The sequence below is a fragment of the Carassius gibelio genome, chromosome B22 (assembly GCF_023724105.1).
Source record: "Carassius gibelio isolate Cgi1373 ecotype wild population from Czech Republic chromosome B22, carGib1.2-hapl.c, whole genome shotgun sequence".
Taxonomy (NCBI): Eukaryota; Metazoa; Chordata; class Actinopteri; order Cypriniformes; family Cyprinidae; genus Carassius; species Carassius gibelio.
In genome coordinates this window covers 16,014,261-16,038,614 of record NC_068417.1, presented here as the reverse complement: position 1 = coordinate 16,038,614, position 24,354 = coordinate 16,014,261, and the positions used below count along the sequence as shown (strand labels likewise).

Genomic DNA, 24,354 nt, shown 5'->3' with positions numbered 1-24,354 from the left:
AATTTGTGGGGCTTTCATTACTTTGATTAGCCTACCTAGTCTGAGTATTACTGCAGTATGTATTCAACAATGCCTGAAACAATTATTATTATATTAATTATTATATATATATATATATATATATATGTGTGTGTGTGTGTGTGTGTGTGTGTGTGTGTGTTTTCATTCAAATGCATTTATGGCCTAATAAATAATATATTAGCTAGCCTGGTGTGAGTATCCTTCTTTTTTTTTTTTTTACAGTCAATTTTCTAGCAACCAAAGCCTCAGCAGTAACTTTATTAACACCAAACTATACATTGTCCTCTTTTTACTTCATATTAAATTATCATACTTATTTTTCATATTATATCATGTAGAACTATAATTAAAGTCAGACACATATGTTCTCTTATTCTTTTACTTTTAAACATCAATTTTTTTTCTAATTTTTTCTAAAATGGCTGCATGGCTGTGGCACCATGTGTCACAGATGATGTTGTATGCTTTGGATCATGAGCTGTTCCAAGCCTTCTCCATACTTTTTTCTTCCCATCATTTCAGCCGCCCAAAGAATGCTTTTCCAGAAGGGGTCTGGAAGTGGTTTTTCCAATTTTAAAATTGCTACGAAAACCGTAGCTAAACTTTGTGCACCGGTTTGAGATTGAACTTGCCCCTGATCTGACAGTGAGGGAGCTCAGAGTAATTTATGGACTGAAAGTTGGGAGAAATAAACTTGGTAGTGTTATCATCTATATTTTGATACAAATACTGAAATATCTGACATGGTTCCATTACTAATTTTCCACAGTATCTACCGGATATACACAGAGACAAGCTGTCTCTCTCTTTCCTCTCCGACAGTTAGTTTGACACGCATCTGCCTCCCATCGATTAAAGTGGAGGTGCACTCAGGCCCCCTCATCTGAAGGTCGTCCCCCCTAAAAATCTGATTAAAAACCCCGCTGATAATTGTAAATAACGTTTTATACTTTAAATAACTGTATAAGTAGTAAAAGTACATAAACGTGGCAAAAATTCATTTTAAGTATAGAAACATTTTGAGTCTCCCTGAACGGGACTAGTAGGTAGAGGTGTTGATGCTAATCTATCACGTGACTCCGGTAAGAAGTGTGAAAGGAGACAGGGCACTCCTCCACTGTTCAACACTTCATCTGAAGTGTTTTAATGTTGCCAGCAGGTGGCATAACATTGCTCAGGTTAGACTGGATATTGTACAAATTATGGCCACAAATAGTTAAATTTTAGTCTTTCTGAAATAAACAATAAACAAACATATGTTTACATCTGCTAAATGTAAATTGCAGACATGTAACGTAACTAAAAAGTTGCTGCCGTCACATTATACATTAATCAACATGAGCATACACATTTGAATCACGGTATATCTTAAATATAACAACCTTATAAACGATGTAAGGTTCGATTACACTGATTATTTAAACAAAACAACGAAATAAACATAGCTGACTTATAATCAGGAATTATTAAATGAACTTCCATTCAATCACGCACTTTAACACTTGATGAAATGGCGGAGCAAGCGGCTAGTGAAAGTGAAAGCGGAAGCGGAATAACGGAACTCACATCAACTCGGCACACATTCATAATAAAAGTCCTACCACTATAAAGGAATTGAACACTCCCCTTCCCTTGACTCACAGTGCTTTGGTCCAAATGCCTGCTTTCCTCTTTTACATAACATCAGTGTTAGTGGTCCGTGGTTTTCCTGCGGAACTTGGCTACTTAACACTGTTTCTGTCCTGGGGTTGAAGCAACACCAATAATGTGAATGCGAATTTTACCGGAGAAACCCCACCAGAAAACGTGTATGTTACCCCCTGGAATGCAATTTTTACTGGGGAACCCCCCTAGAAACGCTACACAGCAAACATTCGGACGTATATATATATATATATATATATATATATAAGCCTGCATATAAAATAATCACACACCCACTGTGTAACATCGTGAAAAGCAATCAATTATGTCTTCAAGATCGCTCCAGTCAGACCTGAACGTCCATAAAACATCTTAATCAAGTGTACATCACAAACAATAACACATTATTTGTGGACATATGCAAAAAAAAAAAAAAAAAAAAAAAAAAGAAAAAAGAAAAAAAGAAGCATGTTCTGATTTAGCACATTTTATTGTTTTTTAAACAGTTTAGCATCTGTTAACCAAACTAAAATACCAATTTCAAAATACTGAATTATTATATAAAGGGATAGTTTACCCGAAAATGAAAATTCTGTCATTTACTCACCCTCGTGGTTCAAAACTGTATAACTTTCTATTTTCTGACAATATTGTTTTCACGTTTGCTTTCCTGGGATAAGAATATTCAAGATGATAAAAATCTAGTAAAAAAAATGTTTTTCAATGTTATCTTTTTATTCATTTTGGATTTCTGAAATAAGTTTACAGGCCTACCATTTTCGTCAGAAATATGATTTAATGACGGTCATAAAAAACTGAATAAAAAGTGCTGAAATACTCAATCTACAAGTCCATAATTTTCTATTGTCAATTTATTTTATTTTATTTATTTTATTAATGTTTTTTTTATATATAATATAAATAAATATTTATTTAATTGCATTTATTTTTAAATACTTTAATCATATAAATAGTATTTATTATTAAGAATATTATTAATATTTCAACATGTGGAATAACCACCTTGCAGGAGCCATTGTTTTTATATGACAAGAAAATCATAAAACATAAGACCTTCACCATAAAATTTTCGAAATCATTGCTGTTTATAAAATCAATGTGGTGTAAATGATTTTAAACTGACATTAATTCAAATATTACATTTCTGAGAATGCGTTCACGTGTTTTCTACTAGAACGTTAAAAGACAGTTTCTTTTTATCATGTCTTTATTAATCTTGTCATTGACGTACACAGTTGTCTAATAAACACAAAGATATTTGGAAGAATGTTTGTAACCAATTGTATGTCATTTTTTATTTCGTTTCTGTTTTGTACAAGAACACCCAATAAACATTTGAAACTTGAATTATTTCGTCCGAAAGAATAAAGAAAAATTATTTCTTCTGAATATATTGTCAAAAAGCTGTTATGTTTGGCAAAATCAATATTAATAATAGTGCTTTATACAGACTGTGTCAAACAAAGCATTAAACAGGTAAAAATAGTGTATCGTTAATGCAAGAGGACAATAGACCTTGTAGCTCCATAAAAAAGTCTTCCCTCAACTTCATAAAAGTGGTCAAACAAAAGGTTGTCAGTGCTTTCAATACACATAAATTGCATTTGGTTACATAATAAAGTGTATTGCAAAAAGTTCAACAAGTTCATACTGTGAGTGTTTATTCAAAATTCTTCTGTTTCTGATGCAACATTGTGCTCGTAAACATCTGTATATGTCTGTGATTATCCATTTCTTGGTTGCAGATGTCGACTTCCCTGTCATCATTATTACTCGTTAACAGATTCACAGTGTCTTATGGGAGTCCTGTGAGAACACACCTTTTCAGCATAACTGGCAACAGTTGCTACGGGTTTGGACGAATTTCAGCATAGTTTTTAGGTACATTAGTGAAGCGAACAATTTTTATTTGGGCTGCTCTTTCATTGATGTCCCGCCACATATATTCAGGAGAGAGCAGTTTACTAGGTTTGTTCAAAAGGAAATACTTGTTCAAGTGGGACTCCTCTTGCCATACCGCCTCAATGGAGTTTGCAGCATCAATGCTCATCTTCTCCCTGCAGGTTTTTGTGAGATGATATACATCCTCCAATGAACCACCAAATGCACCTCCAGCGTAATAATAATCACCTTCCCCAGCTGGAATGTATGCTTGAGACTTTGGACTGCGCTCATATGTGAATTTATCCCTTGAAGTATCATAGAGCCAAGGATGTATCACGCCTACCAGACGACCCAAAGACTCCACACCCCAACGGCCATAGAACTTGGTATCTATGTCCAGGCAGAAGATATAGTTGGCCTCACTGGCCAGTTCACTCTCTATCAGTTTCTCCAGTTTTTCCATCCTGCTCATACTGATGTCCTGCCATCTTTTCAAACTCTGAACCTTTAGAACTGTCAGACTACGGTTTTCACCCATCTTCACTTCAGGAACTAATTCTGGTTGATCTGTAAACAAGTAGTAATGCACTCGAAATCCAACAAAGTAATGCTGCTCAGCTGACTCCAGAAAATCTTTGACAAAACGAACGTATCTAACAAACAGCGAAAAAAACAAATATAGAGAGATATATTATGGTTAATTTATTTCCAGTTATCGTTTTGGGTTATAATTAATTTCCAGAAACCAGGAAAAACAATGATGAAACAGATGAGAATTATTAATACAAGAAAATACATATCATGAAGGCTTACTTTCCCAAAGCGAAGGCAGTGGTTGCGATGGTGAGATTCTGTTGTTTGTAGATCGAGTCGATCAGTGTGGAGTCAAAGGTTCCCTCCCAAACGATTGGAGCTGACCATGGTGACACAGAAGCAACATCTGTCCGACTTCTTTAAAAACACACATACAACACTGTTATCATTCCATTCAGGAGTGGAAATTGGCTATAACAGGTTGTTACTAAAAACATAATACTTACCCTACCAACGCACTCGGCTGGTTGTACAACAACCTGTTATAAAAATTAATGAGCAGAAAGATCAACAGACATTTCATCGCTTAACTCGTTCTCACTGGTCATCTGATCGACCATAAACCAAGACTGTTTTCGTTCTAAGCATTAGTCCTCATTTACTATGGATCAACTTAACAATAAAGTCACTTTTAAGAAAATGACGTTTTACTTACCCTGGTGATGAGCGCAATCCAAATGTATTTTGCTTCCATTTTAGGCTGATAATAACAAAATCAAACTCTTACGTAACTGAATTCGATTATGCTGTGTGTGTGTACTTGTGTTTTTGAACATGAGCTTGTAAATAAATTCTAGCATGTGTGTGTATGCTTATGCACATCATTACTCACTTGGTGATGCCTTTTTCTGTTATCTGCTGATTGCATGTTAACTTCCTGGGGTCGACGGTCGCGCCGGTGCCACCACTTGCAGATTTTAATGATAACAGTGAAAAGACCTTAAAATGCTCCTTCAGACTTGATATATAAGAGTAACACAGCATTTAAATCTGTAACGGGTCTACTTTTATGTGTACACTTACAATATCAATAAAAAATTGAACAATAAAGAAAAATAAAACAGGGTGTGCTTGTGTTTTTGAACATGAGCATGTACATAATACTAGCATGTGTGTGTATGCATATGCCCCTCATTACTCACTTGATGATGCCTTGTTCTGTTATCTTCTGATGGCATCTTAAAACAGTAAAAAAAAAAAAAAATGAGTAATACAATTTCTCAAATCAACAGTTCCCTTTCAAGAGAACTTCGAACTGCATCCTCTAGGGGTCACTATATGAAACTGCTTTTTGTGACCCTTGTCTGACGCATACACTCAAAAACACCAACAACATATGTTCGCCAGCAGCAGCCCATGACATCACTACCGGTGTGACTATAGTATAATAGGCTCCGGGAAAATACGACACATCATATTTTTCTTCATATTTACTGACGGTTTTGTCTGAAGCGTGCATTTCAGTGGTAAGAGCGATCTCTATTCCCAAATTATGGTGAGTACTAGCAAGGCGTATAGAGTATGTGTGAATCCATGTCGTCCTTATTTGACACTTGATGACACACATGATCTTTTTTTATTTTGTTAGGGTGTGCAGGCAATGTTCTTGAGGGCAAAATCAGCATTCACTGCAAGCTTTTTCCAATGAAGAAGCTCCGCTCTCGTTTCTCTCTCTTTTCTTGGAAAGCGGGGCAACCATCTGCTCACCACGGTTCAGGACCTGCCAAAAAGCCTTGAACGAGGCTCCTGCACTGTAACCATGGTGGGTGAGTATGATCCATTTATGAATGTGTATATATATATATATATATATATATATATATATATATATGTGTGTGTGTGTGTGTGTGTGTGTGTGTGTGTGTATGTGTGTGTGTGTGTGTTTAATGCACTGGTGGTTGTGTTTATAATCCATCTGCAAGCTTTCTTTGCACCGTTTCTTTGGACCTGTGTGTTTGTCCTAGAGTAGGTCCTCAGAACTGTTTTCTAAAACTCTGTATGGTGAGGGTTACGTGTTATTAATCTCATTCCCTTTCTCTGAGTTGGCTTAGAACCCAGAACCTTGGGCTTCACTCAACCAGTGTGTATCTGTTGACACACTTTTGAAGCATCGTTTCCCTCACCATTGAGGGTTATTGTGAGCATCGTGCTTCCTTTCAAGCGCTCAAGTTCTCTTCCTTTCTGAGCAGTTGGATTCGTCGATCTGCAGGCTGTTCATGTAGTAGTATTAGCAATGCTCTCCTTTATCAAAGGGTTGCCTATGAGCATGCTACTCCTTTTCTGAATTCTGAGCTCTTCTCTCACATGAGAGTAGAATTCTCTGTTTTCCCAGAGCACCTGGAACCGGCAGCATCAGGCGAAATAGGCCCTTCCCCCACCTTTTTAATGCATTATTTAAAGAGTTTTTTTGGCCAGCTTGCAGTATGCTTACCCTTCTGATTTCTAATGATCATGCAGTAGGCCAAGCCCGCCTTCTCGTTGAGAGCTGGTTGTTGTGTTCCCTCAGCTAAGTAACTTGCTAGCTGTTCCAGCATTGGAAAAGGCTGTAGGTTGAGCCACTCTCTCGATTGATAACTTGGTGTTTGATCCCTCAGCTAGATATTTACAGCTAGCCATTCCAGCATTAAACCTTAGATTGAGTCGATGGTTTCTCAAAAATTCTTCAATGCACCATTTCATTTCATCAGAAAGAGAGTCAAAACAAATTTGAGCCCATTCGAAATTCTCTTTGATAGACCACCATTCATGGGAATAGAGGGGGTGGGGGGAAACAGCGCATGCTTCCATCAACGGATGTGTGTGAAAATGAAATATTGAATGTGGCGAGTGGGGCGGGGCCGAGAGGCGTGGGAACGAGGAGTGAGGTCAGGTGCAGCTCATCTCCAATCACTACACCCGGCCTCACTCCTCGTTCCCACGCCTCTCGGCCCCGCCCCACTCGCCACAGTTGAATTACTGCAAAGAAATGAAAAGTTTGGTCCGTTATTCAACATTTCTGTGCAGGTCAAAGCTGCCCAGAGGAAGGTTGCTGAGACGTTTCTGCATAAGATCAGGCTGGGGGATTACGTGGTAACTCGTGATCTGAGGAGGAAGAACTGGAGGGCGAAATGGTGTCGAGGGCCATTCCAAGTTTTGCTGATAACACAGATGGTGTTCACAAAGCCATTGATCATTGCAAAGAGGTATAAACTGACAAATCTTACAGATTTACTGGCAGCAGATCCCTATATTCTAGCAGCAGTAACGAGCGGAGTAAAATACAAGCTGTGGAAGGAACCTGGGAAAGGAAGACATAGCAACAAGTCAGGATACGATTAAAGATTACGGTTGGACACTGAAGACAAACTGAGTAACAACAGGTACGGGATGAGAGTGGAATTGAGACATGCAACACATGCTGACCAAGGATTAATGGGTTAGCATGGATGGTATTAGCAATAGTCAATAGCACAGAAAATGCTTTGGCATTGATAAGTGATGAAATGAGGCAACTGAGGGACGCAGTCATTCAAAACTGTTTAGTGCTTGATATGCATCCGGCAGAAAGGGGTTAACACATGAGAGAAGAACCCGAGCGGACTGACAACCTGTGGGCCGGGTGGGCTATGTCTTTGTGGGGAGGATGGATGTACTGGATAATTCAAACTGTTCTGCCAATTTTAGTGATAGGAATTCTGATTCTGTTGTTTAAAACTCAAATCTGTGGTTTATTTATAAAGAGCCTATTTAAAAATGTGTTTTGCCGATCTCAGAGACGGTCAGCTCTCGCGATCAGCGAGTTTTGAATGTATCCGTCGAGAGCAGCCTCACCTCGGCTAGACCTTCTGATGTGTGCCGCTGGCTCTGATGTCTCTTTAGAGGGTAAACATATGAGGGTGTACTCACACTAGCCAGTTTGAAGCTAGCCAGTTTGATGCCCGAGTGCGTATGACCACCAAAGCGCGGTTCGTTTGACTAGTGTGAGTGCTCCGAATCGTGCCCGGGCACGGCTCGATTGGCCGGCCCTGGCCCGCTTGGAAGAGGTGGGCCAGGGCACGGTTCAGTTGGACTCGGGCGCGGTTCGCATGCAGTGTGAGCGCTAACCATGCCAGAGCACGGAAAAGGACGCGTTGCGTCACAGTTTTGCGACGCTCCAAACCATGGCAGGGAAAGGGTCGCTTTGGTCTACGGCAGATGTGCAAAACGCATAAAAACTAAAAACTGCAAAGTCCTTGCTGCACTTCAGCTGGTACATTGCAAACATCCTCATATGAGCAGCGCGATTACGTGAAATTTTTCGCGCCACTAAGGCGACACATCTGTTTAACAACAGGCTGTGAGAGGGCTGTGGACCAAACAACACAAAATTATCCACAAAGAAAACAGAGCGATGGACACCATTGAGCTCCGCTCTTCCTGTTTATCCCGAAACCGTCGCACCATAATGACGTAAGCGTGCTCCGGCACGAATGCTGAAACCCTATATGTGAGTGCAGGCCAGAGGGGGAGTGGGGAGGGGGGACAATCGTACTCGGGCACGGTTCATGGCAACCGTGCCTAGTGTGAGTGCACTATAACTTGTTTTGGGTAAATCTAACAGGTAATCTTTGGTCTGTATTCAATTTATCTATGTGTTAAAATGAAAATAAAAAAGGCAAATAGATCAAATATTTTGTTTCATTGTATTAGCTGTATATATATATATATATATATATATATATATATATATACATATTTCTGAACTAAGTATATTTCTGCAGCTGTTATTATGTTTAAATGAACATGAAAGGAGGCAGTGGTATTTGGTATCATAATTCGTTTCATTGTAAATGTACAGTGAGGAAAATTGCAGTAGCCATGGTCAGCTGACTGAAGTTAACAAGTACGCTGCTGTTTGCAGATTTACCGGATTTGCGGACATCACATTCCCGAGTCGAAAGCACAAAGTCTGAACTACAGAGGATGCACGTCCAAAATCAGTGCACTTTGTATTGAGAAACGTGCGAAGACCTACGTCACTAGTCTATTTGCCTAATCTTCACTGTACTTTAGACTGTGGCGGAAACACAGCAAGCAACAGGTCTGGGGGACAAAAGTTCCTGGTACAACAAAAATAGATTCTGAAGTCTTTAGTGCGGGTAATTTAATCAGGAAAGATTAGCGATTAATAAAGACCTTTGACCTCATGGGTGTGAAGGCACGCAAATACACAATAAAACAAATAATTAGAAAGAGCCTTTGAACTCTTTAGTGCAGGAAAGACTAAAGAGTCTTTAGTCTCACAGACCTCACAGGTGTGAAAATAATAAAAGCCCAGGGGGTTAGAAGGACCATTGTTTTTTTTTCTGAAAACAGCTAGGTTTGGTTTATGGGTTAACTGGAAATTTACAGAGAAGGGGGTGATAACCGTCTGTTTTCAGTGTGATTTAGGTCTGTTGTGTTTCAGGGTAGCGGCTGAAACATTGTGAATGCACCTCTTTAAGGAAAATAAACTTATTTCCTTAAATATAATTTGATTCTTTGTCTCTTACACTGTGATGCTATTTGTTAATAATTGTTTTTGCCACAACAGTCACCATGGGTTTTGTGATGTTATTTGCCATAAATGCCACATAATTGCAGTAATATTGTGTGACAGTAGTGACTGTTTGTAATTATGATGGGCTTATTTGGAAAAAAATCCAGGGCTGTTTTTCACTCCCAGTCTGTCCCTCATTGTAACTAATGCTTGTGTGGTAATTTACTGCTGATTTTAATAGACGAAAAGACATCCAAAAGACAAATCTCAACACCGACACGTAGCCTACCAGCCCCCCAGCTCAGCACATTTTTCATGTCTCTCTTTGTTAACACACCTGATTCAGATAATCAGCTCATTAGAAGTGAGCTCCGTGCATGAACTGTTTTCCCATTGACATGGTTCCTACACAGTGTTCATTGCTCCCTAGTCCCTGAACGTGAAATCTGTTGAAGTCTACTTCACTTTGGAACATTCATTCATAGATTTGCACTGCGCAACGTCTTCAAAAAATGTGACACCTCATACCTCTGTAAATAAATACATTTTAAATTCATGTCCCGCACACTTAAATGCATTTAGAATTGGAACATATGCTTTCACTTAAAACTGGTATCATGGCGGAATATCCTATTATGTCCATTTTGCAGGGCACTTATGTTCGAATAGAACAAACATCAGAAGCCATAAGAGAAACATAATTAAGTGCCAGTGCAATAATTAATGACACTGCGATGCCAGCTTAGCAAGGTGAAATTAAATGAGCGAGCAATGTGCGATATTCATAGTGTACTAATATCCTACATTTTTTAATGATGTGCGAGCCGACATTTTGTAACTTTGCAAAAAAACTAAAAGAAACATATTATGAGAGTTTTTCTGTGCCGGATGAAGGCTATTACAATAAAATATAACTCAAGATATGGGGGCAAAAATGCACTGTAAGTAATAGTTTTTTTATATTTATGTCATTCATTAAGTAGTCTAATATAAAAATATTGCTTTCCCGAATCTCAGCGCGATCGCAAATTAATTGATTTCAAACAGCTCAACAAACAAGATGCTAGTATTAAGTGTGTTATATTAGTCACAGTGATGTCTGTTTATCTCTGTTTCACCAGGAGCAGCACTGTTTATTGTGTTACTGAATGAATTTGTGTTTTAGAACAAATAATTGTAGTAAATGATTCAGCGGCCCATTCATAAAGACAATCACTGGCTTCATTTATAAACGGATCAGACCTTTTGAATGAATGAGTCAATGGATTAGGCTACTCATTACGAAGGAGACTTGCTGCCACCTACTGGCGGCTTTAGTTTCATATTTATTAAACCTTGACAGGCTAAAACCAACTAAGGTGCAATCTCAAAAACACACTCTGCAAAATATGGAAATTATCACTATAAAAAAAAACAACAACAACAACATTGAGGCACTATCAAGCACCGGAAGTGACAGTGAAAATGGGGCTGGCACTGGCATGCACTAGCACGCCCACTTTTGGCCGACAGTTGAAACGCGGTTGAAAGGGAACGTCTCAGGTTACTTATGTAACCATGGTTCTCTGCCATGCTGCGGATGCAAGCTTCAGACAAAGAGGTGAATGAGGTGTTCTCCCGGTGCCTATTTATACTATAGTCGCATTGGTAGTGACGTCATGGGCTGTTGCCGGATCAATGTGTTGTTGGTGTTTTTGAATATATGCTTCAGATATGAGTCACAGTTCTCTAGACTCACCTGCACTGGTTATTGTTCAGGTAAATGAACCTGTAAAGAAAGACATAGAACAGCATGAGAAAAGTTGTCTGTAAATGTGTAACTGTTCTTCTGGAAGATTTATTTGCTTGTAATGTACACAGAAAATTCAGAGTAAATATTAGCTTTATATTATAGGGTTTAAAATGAACCAAGAGTTTCCTGTCCCAAACCTATCATTTAGAAATCCTAAAACCTGAACCACTAAACCACTCTTAATTTAATACATCTCGAGAATAAAATAAAAATGTAAACATTTTTTAAAGCAGTCATAAAATGCAGTTTCAGAAATCGTCCCCTTGGAATTATAAGGTTCTATCTGCATTCCAGGTAGTTTTGATATATTGAGCTTCAACGTTTTTGTGTTCCATTCGACTGTGTAGATAGAACCTTATTGTTTTTTAAATAAAAAGTCCCATAATGTATACAACAACAAAAAAATCTATCACATAATGTAAATACTTTAACACAGAATAAAAATATGTGAATAACTCAGTTTTGACAAAAATGTCAGATAGAACCTTATAATTCCAAGGGGACGGAATATATAATATGTTTGTCAAGGTTAGTTTATAAAGATTTTTGTAATTAATAAAAGTTGCATGAGCAGAATAAAGTGGCAATACTATGTTAAATACATCACGTACTCTTCCTGGCCACATGTCCAGCAGCGGTAATGTTACCAACTTTTGAGGAATAAAACCGCATTATTGTCACATCAATACACAACTCAAACACAAAGCAAGCCTCCTAATATTGCTGAAGAGTAATTACATACCCACTCAATACCATCCCAAAGAACACTAGAATGATGATAAAATTCTGACGGAGCAGCATTATTTTTGCATAGTCATGTCCACAGACTGATGAAGCGTAAGTGAGAGCAATAAAGCAAGAGAGATATAAATCAAGGAAGGAGGCAAAATAGACGGATGAGGGTGGAGCCCTGCATTACAGAACAATAAATGAGTCTCAAAATGCTAACTTGATTAACACTTTCAATGCCAGAGTTCTTATAATAAGCCTGAAAGCTTTCAATTTATTCATAGGAACAGAATTATTAGAACTCCCTTTTTACTGATCTACATTTTAGTACTGATGTATATTATGAATATGTGTTTGTGATTTTAAACTCACATGACTGTATTTATATGGCTAAAGAACATATTTCACTATATTATGCCACTGTCTTCACAAAGAGGTTTCTAGAGTCATGACATATTTATGTCTAGTCATCAGTTATTATTGTCCTGTTGTTTAAAGTTTAATTAAGGCCTTTTTTATGCTGGCCACTTATCACTTTTCAAAATAGTCAATATAAGCTCCAATATATAAGATACAAACTAAAACAAGCCTGCACTGACAACAAGAATAAGAAGGAAGGAAATAAAGAAGGAAGTAAATAAAGAAGGAAGTAAGGACACAAAAGAACGTAACATGTTTTATTACTCTGAGAACTGCCAACTGGAGAGTAATGTAATTGGCGCCAGGAAACATTGTTAAAGGATTATTTCACCACCCCAAACTTTAAATAGATCTTTTAATGGCTATGTAACTTGATAAATAAGCTTAAGGCTACAGCTAAGCTTACTAAACTTAAGGCCTGGTTTTGATCTTTGTTGCGTTAAATGATTATCCTAGCAGGTGATTAGAAACAAATACTTATAAATATCAGAATTTTATCCAATAGTTTATATTAAGTAGTAAATATTAAAGTTGAGGAACACCAGCTGGCCCAAGCTACAGTTTGCTAACACATAAGCTTTCTAATAGCTCACTTGTCCCATCATTTTGGTAACCAACTGCACCCCTTCCTCAAACTTTCATATAGCTGAGGCTATGTGCTGTAGGTAGATTGAATTATGCTGTTAGTTGTAGATGTCAGTGAATTTCATGTTGGGCCATTCAGTTGGATATTTCTCCAACAAAAGGAAGGTTAGGAAAATGGGCAGTGACATAGATCAATAAATATATCTTCTTCTTTCAGGTTTACATAGGTTGATTAAATAATCCTTTGACATGGGTCAAAATAATGTTTCCTGTCGCCGGTTACATTTTCCTTCAGTGGGCGTAGTTCTCAGAGTAGACTGCTATACAGTAACACCAGTGAATTATCAAGTTACAAATTCATATGAGGCAAATTAAATCTGAGAATATTCTATATTATAGATCAGTGGTGGTAACTGATGTGTTGGGGTGGTTCACTGTGACAGTGTGGTATAGACAAGTCATGTTGTACACTATATGTAAAAACAGTTACTCATCGGTGATAGGCCTGCTTCTTTTTCTCTACTTGTGCCCATTTATTTATTTATAATCCTTACTCAGAATCAGAAAGAGCTTTATGTAATGAATAGTACACTAAGACGAGCTTAGTAAGAACCCAATGCTGCCTTATTCAAAGTGATGCCAACATAAAACCAAAAAATAAACAAAGACTTTATACCTTGTCTCAGCATGAACAGACATAGAATGAGCAAACTTGACATAAACAAAACCACAAGCTCACGAACAGGTTACTGGGACAATACTCAACAAGAGACAATGGCAACATGAGTGCTGCTAATACAAAACACTAAGGGTCACATGACACGAATCAACCAATGAAGGCACATGGATTGTTATCTTGGATTGTCTGGTTCTTCAAAGCGCTCCCCTGATAATATCTATATATATATATATATATATTCCTTTAAGACTTCACCTGTTGATAATTGAACATTGATCATTTTTACAGATCTGTCTGTGTTTATTATGTAGTTGTAGAGAGAGTACTGTGTGAACATTGGACAGTCAACTTAAATTTCATGGTAAAATAAAGCTTATGGGTTTTAAAGATGTTCTGCAATCATTCACTTTTTATATATGGCATGCAGTATATTGCAAACAGTCTGTTAACTCACAAGTCTTACTGATGTGTGGGACTAGCAGCTCGTCTGCTGAGACAGATTGAAAGCTTCAGAAATGTGGTTTGAGCTGCTGATGGACAGACAGCTTGTGCGTGAGTGCTTGCGTTGGTATTTGTTTGATGTATGTTCAGTTTGTAGGTGAAGGGGTTCATCCTGCCCTGCTATAGTAACATCACAGTTGATCATCTTTACCAACAAGTGCTCCAACTCACACAACCGTATAGGTCGTTTGTCACTATCCTCAAATACCACCCATACAAGCGTTCTCTAAATTAGCGCCCCTATTGGCAACAGGAGATATGATACATAACTGTCGCCTAAATGCATTGTGGGTTTATTTTAATATGTTTGCTATTTGCGTTTTGAATTGTTTGTGTTTTAAACTCTCCCAGATGTTCGAAATGTTTTGCTAAAAAGACATGGATTTTAGATGACTTCCAGACAGGTAAGGTTTTCTCCTGTTTCATAAACTAGTCGATAGTTTATGAATAATATGAGTTTTTATTTTCAAATAGATACTGGACGCTTTTTGTCTTATTCAACCAGTTTGACGTTCACATCATTCAATCGAACTCTTTAGCTTTATAAATAAGTTCGTTTTCATTGTGATATTCTTTCCATTATATCCTTTCCTATTTTTCTGAACTGTAATTCATAATTCAGTCACACATGTTTCTTTCTTTCTCTTGTTCATCATGCCGTATTTTCTCAGCTCAGAATCAGATTTGGATCAGTTCTCGTATTAACAGGCAACTTGAACTCGAAGCTCAATGTTGAACTTGAAGAAGTTGTCAGGGAAGCTGAAGTCCTTCACTGGTTCAACACTTGACAGGTAATGTTGAAGACATTTAGTTATAGCTGATTTACTTTAATTAATTTATCCTTACTTTATGTGTTAATAACCTTCCTTATAGTCCTTCCTTTCAAATATTTTGTTCACAGATCATTTGTAAAATACGGTCTCAACATGTATATATTAAAACAACAACATTTTACTTTTTCTTTATTTGAGCTGAAAAAGAAGACCAAAGGGCCTGTCAAATTCTTGTCAAACCCGTCTTGTTTGTGGAGAGGGATGAATTTGACCATCTTGTGTGTTTTCGGACAAGACCAAAAGCTGCTAAGGCAAACCTTTCCAGAGGTACGTCTGTGTCGATCTGAGCACCTCGACAGAACTTGACTGCAGTTACATTTTGTACTGAATTTGATGTTATTTATTTATTTATTTTACATACCCCTAGACCCCATCAGTACAAGCCCTGTGCTACATCAAAGTATTAATAATTCAAACAGTTTAAACAAATTGATATTGCACAAGCGTACTCTCCAGCTTTTCCTCCTGCTGTCATTGACCATCGCCTCAGCTCTCATGCAAACTGTGTCCATTGTAAGTAGTCAGAGCGTTTATATCCTAAAGTTTATATTGAGTCCACTGTATTCTTTATTAGCACCCTCTAAACGGTATTTTTGTTGTGTACTTGTTTGATTTATGGCGGTTTAACATATTAATGTAAAAATGTTAGAGAAAATATTTTCTTGTTTGAACAGTAGCTGTTTTACAAATGGAATGCATTTTTTTTAAGAATTATTATTCACAATAAAATATGTTGTGCTAAATTAGAACACTATTCTTTTTTACTTAAGTCCACAAATGTGTTATCGTTTGTGATACACGTGATTAAAATGTTTTATAGACGTTCAGGTCTGACTGGACTGATCTTAGACCTCTTTAGAACATTTGTCAATGTAACCCCTCTCTCCCGGGTCCTCTCTGACGCTCCTCGCACTCGCTCCGAGCGGGGCTTGAACCTGGGTCTTCGGCATGGGAGATGGACGCACTAACAAGGAGGCTAAATGGCTACAGCCACTAGCGTCTGTCGCTAGTGCATCTCTTGAGATCGGGGAGTGAGGTTTACCTGCACAGCACTACTCGCTGGCCTCCATTACACTCACCCCCCTAAACCTCACTCCCATCCGGGTCATGGCACCAATGTAACCCCTCTCTCCCAGGTCCTCTCTGACGCTCCTCGCACTCGCTCCAAGCGGGGCTTGAACCCGGGTCTTCGGCATGGGAGGCGGACACACTAACAAGGACAATGGGTTGGTGCATTTCTCAAAACAGAAATGAAATTCTCAAAACTACTTACAACCTCTGGTACATTTCCCGAATCATCCTTGAGATTTGCAAAACAGTAAGTGCATTTCTCAAAACAACTCGTAAAAAGAGCAAAACACCATGGATTACCTGCAAAAGCCAATCTATTGCTCAAATCCTTGGTTCATCTCTCAAAAAAAAAATATCTGTGTCAATGAACATGTCAGTGCCATCAGAATGACAAGTCCTTGTGTCATAGTTTACGTATAAGACAGGCAGATCAATAAGTCATGTTGTCAATATAACAGTGTACTCTACAGGGATGTTCTGATGTAAACTATAGCAAAATTTAGGATGACAGTTATTGTATTGAACAGTATGCCATATGCTTATGTATGATATATATTCATTTCAAAAGTACACATTTACACATTACTGTATGTGGGGTATTGACTGAAAGAGACTGGATTGAATTCCCAGTTACACTTTTACTAGTGGTCTGACCAAAAAAAATAAATAAATAATAATAATAATAATAATAATAATAATATATATATATATATATATATATATATATATATATAATAAGGAGGAGTATTATTTTCGATGTTTTTTAAAAACTGGCTTTTCAAAAATATATATTTTCAGTGGTTTTCTAGTTAGGCATTTTGTTTTAGCGTTAAGCATTTTTTTTTTTTACATTTGTACGTGTATATGTAAAAAAAAAAAAAAAGTTTACTTCCATAAACTAGCTTCTTCCTTACTGCCTGTATGAATATCCCCTTACACACAGCTTATTTGTTAGTGATTGAAGCTGTTTTTCACGCTTCTAAGGACAAAAGAGCAGATAGAAGTGTTTATAAAGCTCCGGGGAGAGAAAGATGAGCTCTTCACCCGTGTCTTTCTTAGCAGCTGTCACGGTTGCTAGGCGACAGGATATGAGCAACGGTTAAAGGGGGGGGTGAAATGCTATTTCATGCATACTGAGTTTTTTACACTTTTAAAGAGTTGGATTCCCATGCTAAACATGGACAAAGTTTCAAAAATTAAGTTGTACGTTTGAAGGAGTATTTTTGTTCCAAAAAAACCTCTTCAGGTTTGTCACAAGTTTCGGAAAGTTTTTTTTGAGTATGGCTCTGTGTGACGTTAGATGGAGCGGAATTTCCTTATATGGGTCCTAAGTGCGCTCCCGTATAGCAGAGCAGAGAGAGGCTGAGCACAGCCTGATCAGAGCGAGAGCGTCGCGTAAAGTCACAAAAGAAGTGTGTTTTTGGTTGCGAGGGCAAGACAACCCTGCACAGATTACCAAAAGAGAAACAGCATTAAGGGACCAGTGGATGGAGTTTATTTTTACAGAGCATCAACGGAGTTGTGCAAGTGTTTTTGTTTGTTCCCTGCATTTCGGATTGCACGTCGTTTATTTCTTAAGGATAACGCAGTCCCAACGGAAAAGGGTCACGATCGTGTGTTGGAACCACATGCGGTGAGTAAAACTGCTTCAAATATCTCTGTGTTGTTAACTTAGCTATCAGCGCGTAAGCACATCAAGTAAACAACATGCCATGTTGTCATCAAACTGCACTTTCCACATGTACAGCTTAAAAAAAAAAAAAAAAAAAGACGACATAAAGTGGAACTTTATGTCGCAAATATAAGCAAAGCAAATATATACAGTTTCAGTACATACCACATAGCATACCGCCTTTGCTGATGCTGCTCTTGTTAAATTTCAGCCTCTGGATCTGTGTCACAGCTTCCACATGCTCTCAACTCAAAAGCCTACTCGCGCTCGTGATTCTTTAGCTCCACCAACACGTCACGCCTCTTGGGCGCTCGTGTTTTTCCGGGAAAAATCGGTACAGACTATCTTTCTCTTATAAATATAATAAAAATAAAGACTTTTTGGAGTTACGAAGGATGCAGTACTACTCTATAGGTACTCAAGATTAACAGGATATTGAGTGAAAATGAGCATTTCACCCCCCCTTTAAGGGAGGAAACTGAAAGAAGGGTAGGCTGTCCAAATTCACAAACACCGACTTCCGGTTTTTGCGGTCGTCAGAGGACCCATCCTCCTTCAACCGGGTAGGAAGGATCCTAAGGAGGATGCAGACCCTGAATTTGGACACAGCTTTTAACTGAAGCTTCCTTCAAAACAGCCGGTAAAAGAGTCGCGCGATAACGCGCGTCATCACTTCGATACGGAATTAGATCTGGCTTTTGTTCACACAGCGCTCGTTCCGGATCGATTACCGCAATGTTACTATGTCCCCGACCAGGGTTCGATTCGGTAATCAATTCCGGGACGTGGTTGCTTTCACACCAGGCAATGTTACGGGAATATTGCGGGTCCAACGTGCAGTGTGAAAGGGGCTTAAGTGGATGATAGGGGGTATGCAGAAGAATGTTAAATGCCCCAGGGGGTATGCCGCTGTAAAAAGTTTGAGAACCACTGGGGTAGGGTTAGGGTAGGTGTAGGGAGGGCTTATATTGTCCCAATAAATAAATCCTTTATAATGTGCTACAATACCGAGGTGAAAATAATTGCCACTATTGGTAATAAGTAGTGTAAATAGCAGACATGTCATGGTAAGGGGACCTTATAGCAGTAGAACAATAGTATCTATTAAGCATTTAATGTAATTTAATGACCGTCATTTAGGTTTGAGTGACTTATTTCATTTTCTAGCTCGTTATGAACATTTTCGTTATGCTTTCTGGCTGGTTTATTCAAAATAACAAAATATCAACACAGTTTAAGCTAACTTATTCGTCATTCTAAGGTGTGCAATTATTTCCAGGAAAACTTATGGCTAAAGTTAAGGTTGGCTGATGGACATTTCGGTATCAGTTATTTTTTTTATTTTTTTTTTTAATTTAGAGGTAAATACTGTATACAAAAGAGTTATCAAAATACACCATATAACTACAGTATAACTACATACAGTAAACTAATATTTTAATTGTCATTAATGCTTGCTAATTATTCATCAAGAGAAATATGCTTAAAAAAAATTACAAATAGTTTTAAAAGAAATATGTAGGAAATTGCTCATCATTGTGCAACAATATTTGGATACCATTTGGCATGACAACTTGATGTAATTGTGAAAATAGAGTACTTTTTTGTGGCTCATCATCAGGGGAAGTTGTGGCCTAGTGGTTACAGAGTTTGACTCCTAACCCTAGGGTTGTGGGTTTGAGTCTCGGGCTGGCAGTACCACAAATTTGATGCCCTTGAGCAAGGCACTGAACCCCCAACAGTCTTTCATCTTACCCCTGTCAACCACAAATATTCAGCCAAAGCAACCAAGAAAAAAGTAATCTTTCGGTTGTTTAGGCAGAATGGTTTAAAAAAAAGTGTTTAAAAGGGAAATCCTAATGTAATTCATATGGTCTGGGGAATAGGATAATTTCCTGAGGTATTTTTAAAGGTACTATTTATGTAATATAATGAATGTTAGATAGATAAATATAAACCTTAGAATTATCACTATATGTGAAAATACTTGGTTGTGTAAATTGAAAACTGCTTACAAATTAACCAGGATCTGAGTAATATGATGATCTTTTTTGTTCTTTTCTGTTTTGGTTATATTTAATTTAACATGAATGTTGGATGTGCATTTGCCTTGGTTATTTCTCCTGGATTTTTAAAGTGACTTCTGAAGCTATTCTGAATCGTGAGAGTTGTATATAATATTAAGCTTTTCTGTCGTATTATTTTATTTGGCTTATACTGTAATTAACTGTTCACTTCTCCTTTAGGATTTTCAGGTGTTGGTACAGATTATGTGTCAGTGGAGGATGGAGATTCAGTCACTCTACACAATGAGGTTGAAATGAACAAACAAGACAGAATGAGATAGTATTGTAATGAGACTCTCATCGCTGAAATCACTGGAGATTTCAGTTATATCTGTACAGACATTCAGTGTAAAGAGAGATTCAGAGACAGACTGCAGCTGGATCATCGGACTGGATCTCTGAACATCAGAGACATCAGAACCACAGACTCAGGAGATTATGATTTGCTGATCAAGAGCAACAGCAGAATCAGTGCAAGGATTTTCTTTGTTAATGTAAATGGTAAGTGATTATGCTTAAAATCAATTTAAATTGTTTAAATCACATCATTAATTTGTTTACTAATATTATTACAGTGACATTCAGAAGTTTTTTCTTTATATTTTAATTTACATACAGTATAAAGATGATTTATTCAAAATATATTTCAGTTTGATTTAAAATATTTTTTTCTATTATTGACTTGTTAGTTTTATCACCAACTACGTTTACAAGCTGTTAAAATTCGGGTTATGGTCGGGTTAAGGTCACTATTCGGGTTTCTGAAACATTCGGGATAACCCGTTTACATGCATGAGCAGAGAGAGTTACTCCTGTATACATGGAATGTGTAATCAGTCGCCAATATCCCGATGTAAACGGCGACGCACGGTTAGCGTCTGGACGTAAGACGCAATATGCGTCATTTCCGATTCTTCTTCCTGTATCCAAAGACTCAAAAGACCAAGAATCCTTGCGAATAGAACATGCACAGAACACACATTTTGATGGGGATATGCCAAACGCGTTTACCAGACCAAATATTCGGGTTAGAAAAGTGGTACCCCAGGTATAATATCCCGGTTTTTAATAACCGTGACTTTGACTTTGGTTTTCAAAAAACACAATGGACTAACACCAGCAGATGACATTGCACCCCAAATCATCACAGACTGTGGAAACTTAACACTGGATTTCAAGCAACTTGGGCTATGAGCTTCTCCACCCTTCCTCCAGACTATACATCCTTCCTAGCTAGAAATTTCTCATGTTCTGGGAATGTTTTCAGCGGCAAGTTTTATTTTAGTTCCCAGAATGTTCTTTTAAAAGTTAGGATAACATTCTCTTAAAACTTTCTAAAAATGTCTATTTATAACATTGTTAGAACATTATCCTCTAACATTCTTATAAAGCTTCCCATCACACTAGATGGGGCTCAGAAGTCAAATGTTGGTAGAAAGTGAAAACCCAACTTTTGTTTGATGTCAAACTCCAGCGTAAATAACTCCAAAAACAGTATAACCAATTTCACTTATTATAAACAAGATTGACTTTATTTCTGTCATAAAAGTTCTTATAGAGATTAACAGAGTTGTTGACGGCTTATTGAAAATAATAGTTTATTTTGACGTCACCATTATGGTGATCAGTACTTAGGCAGTATGACTCTTTTCAATGTTACTTTTTGTTTAACTGCTGTAACTATATTTGTTATGGTGAAAACAGTGAGCAACTGGTTTTATCTGGAGACTAGTCTATGCTATTATTTTACTATTAGTTACTATAGCAAATGTGTTCCAACGCAAAATCATTTCTGTTTGAAAAAAAAACATGCAAATCCTGCCGATTATATCATATCATATTACCCCATATCATATATATTTTTGTCTATTGTTTTTAAATTACTTTGTTCATGAACCTCTTTGTAACATAGAATGCCTAGACACACAGAGAGTTCAATAATTAGCATATGAATCTCAACAATGGTGACATGCTTAATGCCGCAATGCATTCTGGGTGCCATGGATGAGTTTTGTATGACGTACCAAAAATACATTGCTGCATTAAACATGTCACTATTGTTGAGAGTCATATACTGAATCTTGATGTTTGTGTGACAAATAATTTTTTTTTTTTAGAATTCTTGAAATTATATGATTTATATTCAGCTGGGTCTCAGGCTGTTGACCCATTGCGTCACTTTAATAAACAATACACTATGAACACCATACATTAGGTTTGTTGAAACCATCTAACAAGACTACATATGCGGTGATGTTTTATTCAACAGCAAGCAACCAGCATCATGCACATGTCCTCTTGCTGTTTTTGCCATAATAAAGATTACAGCAGCTAAAGAACATCACTGACAAGTCAAGTGTCAAATTGCACAACTAAAGCCAACACTTATCACCATGATGGTGACATCAAATCAAACTATTACTTTGAAACAGACATCAATATCTAAACCTCTGCTTAAATCTTAATTAGAATGTTAGGGGATAATGTTCTTATAATGTTATTAATAAATATTTTTAGTATGTTTTTAGAGAACGTTATCCTATCTTTTGAGAGAACATTCTGGGAACAAAATAAAACTACCCGCTAAAAACATTGTTAGAACAACGGTAATGTTCTTAGAACATTTTTAGAACAAAAACATTCTAGCTGGGTTGGTTTCCAAATGAAATACAAAACTTGCTCTCATCTGAAAAGAGGACTTTGGACCACTGGCAACGGTCCATTACTTCTTCTCTTTAACCCAGGTAAGACACCTCTGTGGTTAAGGAGTGGCTTAACAAGAGGAAAACGACAACTGTAGCCAAATTCCTTGACACGTCTGTGTGTGGTGGTTCTTGATGCCTCGACCTCAGCCTCAGTGCATTCCTTGTGAAATTCTCCAAAATTCTAGACAATACTCATAAGGCTGTGGTTCTCTCTGTTGGTTGTGCATCTTATTCTTCCACACTTTTTCGTTCCACTCAGCTTTTTGTTAACATGCTTGGATACAGGACACTTTTAACAGCCAGCTTATTGGCAATGATTTTTTTGTGACTTACACTCCTTGTGAAGGGCGTCAATGATTGTCAGAGACCATTTTGAAGGCTCAGGAAACCTTTGCAGGTGTTTGGAGTTGATTAACTGATTGGCATGTCTTCATATTCTAATTTGTTGAGAGTGAATTGGTGGGTTTTTGTTAAATGTGAACCAAAATCATCACCATTAAAAGAAGCAAATACTTAAATTACTTCAGTCTTTGTGCATTGAATTTATTTAATACATTATTTTCACAATTTGAGTTAAATTACTGAAATAAATTAATTTTTCCTCGACATTCTAAATTATTGAGAAGTAAGCATTCCGTTTATACAACTTGCACAGAATACTTTGTGATAATCCTTTCACAGTGACTTAGGAATTATATTGTCGGTAGGCAATTGCTTTTGATTAATATAACATTAATAAGTTACAATGTTCAAATCAAAACATAAAGTAAATAAAACTTCAAATAGCAATGTTACAAAGGAGGCTCCTGCCTCCTTCTCACCACCAGAGGGAGCTCTCTCCTGAATCCATCGAACTCCAATTCCCATCCTGCCTCATACCAGGGACTGATTGCACACACACACACACACACACACACACGCAGCATACCCACGGCCAACTCACTGTGAAGTCTTGATTTGCCCTGGCTGTCACTACTTAGCGTTTGTATTCCTATATTCTGCCTTTTCGTTTTGACCTGGACTGTTTATCATTTAGTGATAATTATGCTCCGACTCAGATTTACCTGCTTCATAGATTTTTTTTTGCCATCTGCCTTGATCTTGTTCCTGTCCCTAGTTTTGTCTCATCCTTGCCTTCTTTACTACATCCACTGGTGATTGACCCTGTCTTTTCTGACTATCTGAATAAAAGCTGCAAATGGGATCCCTCCTCTTCTGATGCTAGCAAATACGCAAATACTAAAATATAAAGTTTAATCAAAGGTGTCAGCTCTATTTGAACCATTAAATTTTCCCTTATAAACATATATAGTCTGAAACACAGCTGTATTCTGCTCTATGTTTCTTAATAAACAGTACATATAAAACATTTTCTAGACCGTTTAGGAGTTGCTTTTAAAAACACAAATATTAATAAAGGTAGTGCATACACATGAACATTAAAATTAATTTGTGTATAGTGTTTCTCATTTCAGTAGTCCATGTTTATTACATATTCAGGTAAATACATGCACTACTTTTACTTAAAGTTACAAAGCATATGCAAATTTAATAAAGCAGTATAATTGCATAATCGCAATATCCATCAGCATATTTTAGAATTTGTTTGTTGTTTTAAGCAAAAAGATCCTCCAGCACAG

General features: G+C 37.3%; 1 protein-coding gene across 1 annotated transcript; it reads right to left on the bottom strand.

The window, feature by feature from the left end:
• Positions 1–2,875: 2,875 nt before the first annotated feature.
• On the bottom strand, positions 2,876–12,295 carry LOC127988021 (histo-blood group ABO system transferase). The gene is made up of 8 exons (XM_052590516.1): positions 12,196–12,295; positions 11,400–11,429; positions 5,307–5,342; positions 4,997–5,071; positions 4,820–4,864; positions 4,611–4,643; positions 4,384–4,521; positions 2,876–4,223 (listed from the first exon to the last, which is right to left on the bottom strand). The coding sequence occupies exons 1-8, from the start codon at positions 12,252–12,254 to the stop codon at positions 3,533–3,535; spliced, it is 1,107 nt and encodes a 368-aa protein (XP_052446476.1). The 5' UTR covers positions 12,255–12,295; the 3' UTR covers positions 2,876–3,532.
• Between the last annotated feature and the right edge of the window lie 12,059 nt (positions 12,296–24,354).